Source organism: Tenrec ecaudatus, chromosome 6 (genome assembly GCF_050624435.1).
Source record: "Tenrec ecaudatus isolate mTenEca1 chromosome 6, mTenEca1.hap1, whole genome shotgun sequence".
In the NCBI taxonomy this organism is placed as follows: domain Eukaryota; kingdom Metazoa; phylum Chordata; class Mammalia; order Afrosoricida; family Tenrecidae; genus Tenrec; species Tenrec ecaudatus.
Window position 1 is genome coordinate 77,099,045 of NC_134535.1, and position 12,513 is coordinate 77,111,557.

The following is a 12,513-nucleotide window of genomic DNA, read 5'->3' on the forward strand; positions in this document are numbered from 1 at the left end:
ACAGATGTCTCCCTTTCCCCATGGTTTCTACTGTTCATCCACCTGGGGGTGGTGATGTGTAGATCATTGTGATAAGTTCACCCTTCCTCCCCTCCTTTACCCACCTTCCCCCTACCCTCTGAGTATCCCTACTTCCATTCCTATTTCAGGATTCCATGTGTCCTGAGCTCTTATCTCTTATCTATACCTGCACATATGCTCAGTCTAGCCTGCAGTGAAAGGTAGAACTGGATTTCATGATAGTGGGTGTTGAGGAAGCCTCAAGGAACCAAAAAAATATTATGAGTTTCACTGGTGCTATTCTGTGTGCTGGTTGACTCATCCCTTCCGTTTGACCTTTCTGTGAGGGAATGTCCCATTGTCTACAGATAGGTTTTGGGTCTTTGCTCCAACCACCCTTATTCTCAACAATATGTTTTTGTTTGTTTGTTTTGGGTCTCTGATGCCTGTTACCTGATCCCATCAGCACCTCATGATTGCACAGGCTGGTGTGCTTCTCCCATGTTGGTTTGTTGCTTCCCTGATAGATGGCTGCTTATTTACCTTCAAGCCTTTAAGATCCCAGATGCTGCATCTTTTGATAGTCGGGCACCGTCAGCTTTCTTCACCACATTTGCTTATGCACCCATTTTGTCTTCAGTAATTGTGCCAGGAGGCTGAGCATCACAGAATGCCAAGTTTTTAGAGCAAAGAGTTCTTGCCTTGAGGGAGGGCTTGAACAGAGGCCTGGTGTCCATCCACTACCTCAATGTATTGTCATATAAATATATGTACATAATATATACTCACCTATGCGTATACCTCTATCCATAGCTTTGCTTCCTAGTTCTGTCTTCTGTTTACTTTTACCTTCCTCCTGTCAGTCCTGCTGCTTTCTCCTCAGCTTGCTTCTCATGCCTATTTTTTTATAAGTAGGAAAACCAACAATAACAGTGACCAAACAAAAAGAAAACAAAAGATTGAATAAAAAGAGCAAAAAACCCTCCAGTAATAATAACTAGCCAAAACAAAACCAAAAGTATACATAATTCCAGGTCTGTCTGCTGACCTTTATGACGATCTCTCCAGTGTTCCTGAGGGAATACCAGGAGCTGCCTCTCCTGGACTGAAAAGCATTTAGGGGGCCCCTCAGGAGCTTTGTGGCTTGGCTTTGCTCTCATTGCTGATCTGTTATGTTCCCATCTTGGTTTGCCCCACTGTGGGGTGCTCAGACCACAGGTGGGGGTGTTCCCTGCCGTGTGTCCCCAGTGTTTTCCTCTACCATGGTTATGCTCCTGTGAGGGGACATCATGTCTTGAGCACTGTCGACCCCACAGTCCTCTCTGTGCCTTAGCAGCTCCGTGCAGGCATGTAGTGCCGTGGGCTTGGTGGGGTCTAGAGTGTCCCTTTCTCTTTTTCCTTCTTGGTTTGCTCCCATGTGGGCAAGGCATACCAGCCCCTGTCCCCAACATGTATCTTTCCTATTGTCCTGTGTAACACATAGGTCTAGGGAGGGGGTCAGTTTGGCTCTGATTGGGGTCAGCCCTTTAGCCCCACTCTGTTCATGCCTTGCTCCATGTGGTTAGGTTGCCCTCAAGGTTTGGTGCACCATGGGGTGGTCAGCATGCATATATCCACAATCAATATTCTCCCACTTAGGTTAGTGCCCTGCTCCCCCTGTGCCTTGTCTCCCTTTCCCCCAACTTTTCTCTCTTCTCCTTTCCCCCTTTCCCCTTCTTTGTGTTGGAATGACATGTACCTCCTTGAGTTTAGGCTGGCCCCCATCCAACTGCCTGGACTTCAACACCTATTGTGTGAGATAAATGGCTTTTCTTCTATACCTCTTGTGCTGGTTATGCTGACTTCAGGGGACTTATGTTATACTTGTCCTTTTGTGATTGGCTAGCATCACAGGATAGTTTCCTCCAACTCTTCCCATGAGATGATGTGCTTCATGTGATCATCAGTGCATTTTAGTGAAGCATAGGTCCATTGTGTCAAAGTTTTCTAATCCACTCATCTATCAATTAAAATTTAGATTGTTTCCAATTCTGTACAATTGTGAATTGTACCGCAGTAAACATTGGAGCACAGACCACTGATCCTGGTCTGTTTCTTACCTCTTCAGAGTATGTAAGGTCTATCTCTCTGGCTAGATCTTAGCCTCGGTCCTTGGTTCCACGCAAGAAAGATTTCACCCCAGAGCCTGGCTCATGATCCAAGTGAATTTAATGAGAGTTCAAGGAAACATCAGGTTTTACGTGGCACCCATAGGATTCATTTGACCATGTTGCCTGGCAGAGACTGCTCAGGGTCTTGCAGGGATATCTCTCCCAAGTTTCCTCCCACAAAGACGACCAGACAAGACCCCTCTCTCTTCTGGTCCCTGCCTTTTCAAGGGTTCCCGGGGGAGGCGTGGTGAATTACCCCAGGTTGATCCCATTGGCTGAATTGCAATCACCTGGTCCAGGTGGGCTGCTCCAGGTGTAACGCCCATCCGCGCCCACGGGCGGGAAAATCCAGCTCTGTCCTGTGCTGGCTCTCCTGGGCATGCGTTAATGGACATCCCACCCCTGATGCTAGCTACTTAACAAGTATGCGCCCAGTAGAGGGATAGCTGGGTCATATGGTAGCTCAATTTCCATTTGCTTTAAATATCGTCAGATCACTTTCCACAGAGACTATATGCATCTACATGACCACCAACAGTGTAGGAAAGTTTCTATCTCACCCCATCCCCTCCAACTTTTGTTGTTCTCTGATTTCCTGATTTGGGCTATCCTCAAGAGTGTTAGATTGCATCTCATGGATATTTAATTTGCATTTCTATGATGGTTAATGGTCGGGATCTTTGTCTCATATGTTTATTGGCCATTAGGGACCTTCTCAAACTTCTTTTCAGGTCTTTTGTCTACTTCCTCAAGGGGTTAACTGTTTTCCTCTTTTTGAAAGTTAGGAGGGAATTGTAGATTTTAGTAATAAGCCCTTTGTCTGTTGGGTCATTTTAAAAAATCCTCCCCTAGTCTGTGGGTTCTCTTGTTACTCTAGTGTTTTATCTTTAGTATATAATACTGTTGATTTCAGGTTCACCTGTGTATGCGTGTACCCTTTGCAGTTAGCCTACGTAATCCCTGAGCCAAGGTTCTTAGGTTTGTCCCAATTCCTTCACTGATGGTCCTGATCGTTTGGGGTTTTACCTCTATGTCTGTGATCCACCTTGAGTTTATTCTTGTGCATGGGGTGAGGTAAGCATCTTGTTTCATTTTTCTACAGGTGGATATCCATTTTCATCAGCACCACTTGTTAAAGAGCGCATCCACTTCCCACTTGATGCTTTTAGGGCCCTTTTCAAAGATCAGTTGTCTATATACTGATGGTTTTATTTCTGGGTTTCCTGTTCTTTTCCACTGGTCTGAGGGCTGTGTAATAGGTGTTGTAGTCAGGTAAGGTGAACCTCAGACGTTGTCCTTCTTCTTCAGGAATTCTCTGCTAATTCCCTTTCCAGATGAAATTGGTGGTTAATGTTTGCAATTATTTGAAGAATTTTGTTTTTATTTTAATCAGGATAGTGTTAAACTTATATAATTCCTTGGGTAAGATTCACATTTTTACTATATTGAATCTTCTGATCTACAAGAATGGGATTTTCTTCCATTTGTGGAGTTCGCTATTGGTTTCCTGTAATCGGGTCCTGTGGTTTTCCTTGTATAAATCCTTTGCTTTTTGGTTAATTATATCCCTAGATATTTCCATTTTTTTGTTTGCTATTCTGAATTGTACTGCCTACTTGGTCTCCTCTTCTGTGTTCTTGTGCAATGAACATAGCAAACAAATAGACTTCAGTTTGTTGATCTGGTATCCTGACACTCTTGTATATTCCTCCATCACTGTCAGTACTCCTGTTTAGAGCTTTTGTAATACCCAGTTTTTTTAGTAGTTTGCTGTTCATTGTCTATATGTTTGCCTTTATCTTTTTATTCTTTCTATTGTTGAATTCGTGTTTTATGACCCATGGTCTGCAAAGATGGGTCTTCTATGTTGAACTTGTTAAAGCTTGCCATATGGCTTAGCATGTGGTCTTGTAGAATAGGTGTCATGTGTGTTGGAGAAGATCAAGTATTTTTTAGAGAACTCTGTAAATATCTAGGATGTAGAACTGGGTTCAGCTATTCAGTTTATTGGGCTTCTTTCCTGTTGGTCTATCTTTCCTTGAGAGTTGTGTATTGAAGTCTTATACTATTATTGTCAATCTAGTGATTTCTCTTTTTATCTCTTTGAGGATTTGGTTGTGTGTGTGTGTGTGTGTGTGTGTGTGTGTGTGTTTAAGCATTTTACTGGGGGCTTGTACAACTCTTATCACAATCCATACATCCATCCACTGTGTTGAGCACATTTGTACATTTGTTGCCATCATCATTTTCAAAACATTTTCTTTCTACTTGAACCCTTGGTATCACCTTCTCATTTTTCACCTCCATCCACCACCATCCTTCTCTCCCTCCCTCCCAAACATTTGATAATTTATAATTTTTTTCATGTCTTACACTGACCAACGACTCTCTTCCCCCACTTTTTTGTTGTTAATCCCCCCCCCCCCAGTAGGAGGTTGTAGGTAGATTACTACAATCAGTTTTCCCTTCTCCCTGCACTTCCCTTTCCCCTCCTGGTATGGACACTCTCCATATTGGTCTTTAGGGGGTTTATCTGTCCTGGATTCCCTGTGTTTCCAGCTCTTATCTGTACTCATATACATCCTCTGGTTTAGCCAGATTTTTAAGGTAGAATTGGGGTTATGATGGTGGTGGGATGAGGACCATTAAATAACTAGAGGAAAGTTGTATGTTTCATCAGTGATATACTGTATCCTTACTGGCTCATCCCTTCCTTGTGACCCTTGTGTAACAGGATGTCCAATTGCCTACAGATGGGCATTGGGTTTCCAGTCCGCAGTCCCATTAATTCACAAAGATTTGATTTTTGTTTTGGGTCTATGATGTCTGATACCTGATCCTATTGACACCTCATGATCACACAGGCTGGCATGATCACACAGGCTGGTGTGCTTCTTCCATGTGGGCTTTGTTGCTTCTCACCTAGATGGCCACTTGTTTATCTTCAAGCCTTTAAGACCCAAGACGCCATATCTTTTGATAGCCAGGCACCATCCGCTTTCTTCATCACATTTGCTTATGCACCCACTTTTTGAGGGTCTTTCATTGCATGCAGATATGTTTATTATGGCTATGTATTCTTGGTCTTTTGATCCTTTGATTATTAAATAATGCCCATACTTGACTTTCCTTATGTCACTCATAGGGAGAATTTAGCTAACCAATGTTATTATGTTTACCACCAAAGACCTTTGGTTTGGCTGCACTCTGCTTCCTTGCTCTCAGGGAGCTGATCTGTCATTGTAGGAACTACACCCCCAAAGGGAGTGTCACAAGAGGAATATGAGAGCGGTAAAGGGATTCTGTACCACATCACATTATCTGCCTTCCAGACAGGGAATAGGCAGTAAGAATTAGATCCTTAGTGGGGAGAGGAGGGAGCCTTCTAACAACTGAGAGGTAGGGAGGAGATAAGTCCCAGCACTGGCAAGGCCCTGCTAATAGTCTCTAGAATACCAAGTTCTGGGTTCTCTATAGGAGGAAGAGGCTTTTTGAGTGGATTTTTTGGTTTGCTTTTTACACAAATAATAAATAATAATCATAAAGCACCCAGAATTCAGGTCTTAAATATAACTTCCCAGGGCACAGGTTAGACTGACTGAGTTTGATTCACTAGATTTTATCTGGAAGCCATGTTTCCCCTTATTTTATTTCTTTTTTTGAATCTTGTCATTGTCTGTAAATACTTCTCATATGTATTTTTCTAATTAGAAAGTCGTTTTTTTATAATGTAAATATATGTTTTTAAATTTGAATTCAAATTTTAATCGTTCTTTGTAGTGCATAAGAAAAAAAGTAGCATTTGGTCATTAATCCTGTGTTCTGTAGCCTTTGTATATTGATTTATTAATTCAGGAACTTGGTATTGGTGCTTCTTTGGAGTTTCTTATAAAGCTGAGGATATTCACTTCTATTTGATCTGTTTTTATTTGAAAAATTGGTGTTTATTTTATCAAATGTTTTTTTCAATCCATTGACATGATTACATTATATTTCAAGTTTTTTATGTTGTATGGTAGATTACATTGATTGTTTTTAAATATTGAATCACTCTTTCATATATAATGCATATTTTTATTTTTCCTTCTGTTTCATTTTTATATTTTTGTTGAGAATTTTGTATCTATATTTGTGACAAGTGTTTGCTCAAATGTTCTAGCACTTTCAAGACTCTTCTTGCATCATATTTGTTACTGTCTTCTTTACCAAAACAAGTTACGTGACCCAGGTCAGAGAAAGCAGAGGAGGGAAATGCTTGTGGTTCTTATATGGGCATTTTCATTGTTAAACCAACTACTTAAAGTTGGAAAATTGAATATCCAAGCTGAATTCTCTATCTTCAAAGTAAGGTTCAATAAATAGCTCACTTTTGCTTTTCCATTTTAATTTTGTCTTATATTGTTTACCTTGAGAAGAATTGATGCTGATCAAGGAAAAAAATGCATCCTAACTTAAATATAGTCGGATTTCCATAATCACACTTCTTTACCCACAGGAAGAAAACCTAACCAAACAAAAACCCCTTGGTTGATTATGGGTGCCTTCATTTAGGTCATACCCTCAGTTAATCAAGGAAAATGGCATGATAGAATGGGATAATTGACTTAACCTGAATTATGTGATCAACTACTGAAATCAGAGAAAGAATTTTCCTGGAAGCAAAACAAATCCATGAAATAAACGAAGGACTTCACTGGCTATGCTTGTCCTCGCCATCAAAAGTGAATTGAGGCTAGGTTAAAAAAAAAAGAAGATAGCTATTCAACAAATATCCATAAAGCAAGCAAAAACAAAACAGGCTTAGAGAAAAGGTAAACAATCTTGACTTTTATATTGTTCACTTGTATCTTCCAAATAAATTGTGTATATTTGTACATAGTGGCATCACAAGGGCTGGTGCCAACCAGTGTGTTCACTCATGATAAGACCAATGCCCATGTAACTTTTTGTATACCAGTTCATACAGAATCTTTAGTAATGCTGATTACCAATTTGATCACAGAATAATATGCCATATACATTTATAGTCATATATTACTTAAATGTAATATTTCTTTGGTTATGCAAATACTAAAAACAATTTTTGTCAACTCTTCTAAAAATAATAATAGCATTATTATTAAATCATTAATAACTAAACTGGAGCAGTTTTAAAATTTCTCCTGTGTTTCCTTTAATTACTATTTCATTATCCAAAAAGCTATTGATTTAAGTTTACAAATACCTCAGTCACTGCCATGAAGTTCATTACAATTCATAGCAACACAATATTATAGCTGATACATCAGAACATTTCCAAAAAATTGATGATTTTGAAATACTGAAAACAATGAAAACACCGGTTTACACAGCATGTGCAAATAATACCACATTAGAATCATCATTGTAATTCAGTAAAAATTACCATTTTTATTAGAGTCTATTTGGAAAGCATATTATCATGTAACCTTGATATTGATCAGAGAGGGAATCAAGATACATTGATAATTACTGATGTTTGGAATAGGAAAATTAGAATCAGAAAGAAGAGTAAAAACCAAACGTACTACCACTGAGTCGATGTTGACCCCTAATGAACCTATAGGACAGAGTAGAACTGTAAGTCTTTAGGGAAGCAGACAGTCTCATCTTTTTCCTACAAAGTGGCTGGTGAGTTTAACCATAGATCATGGGCTTAGCATCCCACTGTGCCACAGGAAATCCTTGAAACAGCATCAAGCAGTTGTTAATATGGATTTCATGATGAGGGTGGGGAGGGTGCTGATTGTGGTCACAATTGTACATTCTACCTGACATGTTTGAAATTCAGAATGATATGATATATGTATTAATTCCCCCCAAATTTTAAAATGCTTGAGATCACATGACATAACTTTTTGAGACCAATAACTTATTCATAAATAATAAATAAATGTACATGAACCTCTCCCTATCAAGTACATGACATCTGGAGAATGCCATGATGGAAAAGCTCAATATCACCAGTAAGAACAGATCATATGCACATTTGTTAAAGCAGAGAAAAATTAAACAAGTCCTTGGGAGGCAAAATGCCAACGTGAGTGTATCCCACCTGAATTTAAAGACCATTCCAAGAACAGATTTAATGCACTGAATACTATGAATAGATCGGTTGTGAGATGACATTAAGAATATCATGCATAAAGAAAGGAAAAGTTATTAAAAAGGAGAGAAATAAACGACCAAAATGGATGTTAAAACAAAAGCAAACCTGAACCTTGCTCTTGCATCTAAAAATTTTGTAACTGTAAGAAATGGTGTTAAAAGAAGTGAAAGATAATTTTAAATGCCAACCCAGAAGACAAAGGAAAGTATAATGAAATATTCAAGGTCCTGGAATTAAAACATCCAAAATTGAAGATGATGGTCATCATTTATCAAACTGAACAAATTAAAAGAAAAATATTCTAGCCTCCAGCTGTGATATTCAAAGATGTTTAGTCTTTGGATTATGATGTTCACTTCGAAGTTTAAATATTCCACAGACTTTCAGAAAAATGAACAGCTCTGGGTGGAAAGAAATATAGTCAGATTGCTCCTTAGAAATGAGGGTGGGAGGAGTCCTAGTGGCATAGTGGTTCTGCTTTGGGCTAACCACTTGGTCCGCAGTTCAGAAATGAGGATGGCAAGATGTGGCTCACATGTTTTGGGCATGTTATCAAGAGGGACTCATCCCTGGATGCTTCATAAAAAAGCGTCAGAAAAAAATGGAAGACCCTCATAGAGATTGGTCAACACAGTGGCTGTAACCATGGGCTCCAGCATAGGAATCGTGTGGAACTGAGAGGCACTTTTTTTCTTGAAATAGGATGACTATGAGTTGAAACCAACTGCAATAAGGGCACTTAACAACAATAATGACAAGTGTCTTCAATGTTATAAATAACTGCACCCACTGCCATACAATCAACTGTGACTCCCAATGACTCTGTGTCATGTTTCTAAGGCTTTGTAAATACTTATGGGATATTTTCATTACAATAAATAAATTAAAAATTTTATTAAAATAAATGTCTATGGAAACACTTGACAAAACTTAGAGGCAGTCATTTTACTGTCACAATCTGTAACAATGTCACCTGGTGTGATACACCCCAATAACACTCCACTAGGTAGGCAATGTATTGTCTTTATATTTCATGTCTATCCCCATCCTTCAAGCCACTCACTGGTCCAAACTTACATCTAGAAGTCACCCATTGATACATTCTTAATATCAAAGATTCATTGATTTTTCTATGTGTTAAGCCAGTTGAATTTGATTCTCTGAGTGGGGAGAGGCATAGTCAAAATATGTTTTCCTGATTTCATAAAATTATGATAAACAAAACTGCTTCTAAGAATGACAGAATAATTTATGTGGTATTCAGAAATTTACTTATCACATTTGCATATATTAATATATTCATTTAAAATTAAGGTCCACATCATTTGGTAAGAACTATATCATACACCATAATTGTCTAGCTGATTTACATATTTCCCAAGTCATGTTATTTTGTTTCTCCAAGTAGTTTACTATTAAAAATTGACTGAAATAAGCAGGGTTAAATATGTATTTTAGGCTACTGGAACAAGTCATCCATAAATTCCCAGGCTGAGATTATCCAGGTGAAATATTACATTCATTTTTGATAAATAAGAAAGCCTAAAGTTTTCAACCAATTTATGCATTAAAATGCCTACATTTTTGCAAACATACTAGTAATTCATGTCATAAAAATAATTATTTTGCACACGGGTGATGATAGGATTACAAGACAAAGTTTTCATCTGAATATCAATGATTGCTAATAAAGCAGACTTTATTTCATGTTATGATAAATATTTTTAATCATCTTATATTCTTTGGATTATTAGCTTTCCTTTTTGATGTGTAGTAACTCCTACTATATTGATATTATTAAACCTTTATTACTAATTATGTCAGAATCTACTCGTTAATTGGGGGTGTTTAATTCTATTTATTATATTAAAATAGTTGTATTGGTGTATACTTCACATATCATAAAATGTAATCATTCAATCATATTAAAAAGAACTTTGCAATCATTTTCAGAACATTTTCTTTTTTTATATTTCCCCCAACATTTTCTTTTAATAACATTTTTGCTTCAATATTTTTCATTATATTTTATTGCAATGGAATTATAAATATTTGCTAGTAAAAGTATTTAATTTTAAAAAATGGGAGTGGTAGTGGAGAATTTGTCCATTTAAAAAGAACCTGTCAATGCTCACATTATAAATTTTAAATAGAACAAGAAAATGAATAATTCAACTATGAAATTTCTGTTAAATGATGTTTTACCTCGTACCGAGTATTTGTAAATAATTACTTATTCATTATTAAACTGTTTGGAAAGTAAGATTAAATGGCTGTGATATCAGCCACATTGTTCTATACTTTAAGTAATTAGAGCTGTGTTTATTAGCTCATGAAAAATATAAAGTCAATATGCATAATTCACCTCCATTTATCAACTAGGTACACTTTATTTCTTGGGGAAGAATGTAATTTTTTTTATTAAGTCAATAAAGGCTTGTTTCACTTGATTATTCCTCAGGGTATATATAAACGGATTCAGCATTGGTGACACGGATGCAACAAGCAATGCCACACTTTTATTAATATCCACATCTTCTTTCCCAGAAGTTTTGATATAGATGAAGATGCAGCTTCCATAGGAGATGGAGACTACAATCATGTGGGAAGAACACGTGGAAAAGGCCTTTTTCCTTTGTTGAGCAGAAGGGAATTTTAGGATTGTCTTAATGATATAGATGTAGGAAAGAGCAACACATACAAGAGTGATGATGAAGATCAGTACAGCACAGACTACAAGCATCCGCTCAGCTAACCATGTGTCTGAGCATGAGATTTCCAGAAGAGGTGGTGCATCACAGCCAAAATGATCAATGGCATTTGAGTCACAGAATTCTAGAGTTGCAATTAAGCTAAATGGTGGGAGGATAATACAAAAGGCCATCACCCAACAGCAGATAACCATTGTTTTGCAGACTCTGAGGCTCATGATGGTAATATAATGCAGGGGTTTGCAGATGGCCACATACCGATCATAAGACATAGTGGCCAAAAGAAAAAACTCAGATACCGCAAATAAATCTATAAAAAATAGTTGAATGAAACATGCATTATAAGTAATTGTTCTGTCTCCAGTTGATATACTGTACATGAATCTTGGAATACAGGCAGTTGTAAATGAGATTTCCAGAAAAGAGAAATTCTGGAGGAAAAAATACATTGGTGTTTTAAGGTGGGCATCTGCCCAAGTGAGGATAATGATGGTCAGATTTCCAGATATACACAGCATGTAGGTGATAAGGAGAAAAATCAAAATCAAAACTAGCAGATGAGGATCCTCTGTCAGTCCCAGAAGAATGAATGTGGTTATCGTTGTATGGTTCCTCATTATTGAACTTCAGGCTATGGCAAACCTATGTGTAAATATAAGAGGGAATAGAACTGCAGAATTCAGTGACAAAATGAGTCAATGATAAATTTTCACATTCAAACTACATAAGACAAGCATTTTATTTGTTCACCCATGGTATACTTTTTCTATCTTCTTTTGATCTGAGGTCCTTCAGTAAGTGATACTGAATGGACAAATGAATATTTTAAAATAACTTTTCATTATTTAAATATTGTTTTAACATTTTACATAAATATAAATTAATTTCATATAATCATATGATTATTTATTTAATTAATTTTATATAGCTATATTTTAATGATGTACTAATGAACTTAACATTTCAACTTCTACCTGGGTATGTTGATTTTCATTTTAAACAATCAGATTTACAATTTCACATATCGCTAGCTGCAATACCAATATTTTGCACTTCCTTCTTGGATTCTACCTCCTACTTTTGCTGCCCTCTTTTATTATAATATGAGGCAATTGGGGATATAATGAATTCACAAAGAAACAATATGAAATGTGCACTTTCAGGCTCCTGAATGGAAATGTGTACCCCACCTCTCCATTTATCCAAGTTCTTACTGTTTGTGACTACTTATGCACTTTATATTAATTTTTATATCTGTTGCTGTTTTCTTTCTACTTCAGAAATCTTTTAAAACTTCCCTAATTTGCATATACATATGATTTCGTCCAATGTATAAGCTAAGAACAGCAAACATAATTATCTTGCCATGCTCCAGGAACTGTTTAAAGTACAGTGCATAAATTATTGATACAATCTTGTGAAGTAGGGAGTGACATAATTTCTAGTCTGTAGATGTAAAACTCTGATGATACAGAGAAGTAAAATATTTCCCCATTGCTTCCTAGAGATTGACAAGTGTTTGAAA

At 37.2% G+C, this 12,513-nt stretch overlaps 1 protein-coding gene across 1 annotated transcript; it reads right to left on the minus strand.

Annotated features, from left to right (window-relative positions):
• Positions 1-10,666: 10,666 nt before the first annotated feature.
• Positions 10,667-11,605, minus strand: LOC142450926 (olfactory receptor 6C68-like). The gene has a single exon (XM_075552860.1). It carries the CDS (start codon positions 11,603-11,605, stop codon positions 10,667-10,669), a length of 939 nt encoding a protein of 312 aa, XP_075408975.1.
• Between the last annotated feature and the right edge of the window lie 908 nt (positions 11,606-12,513).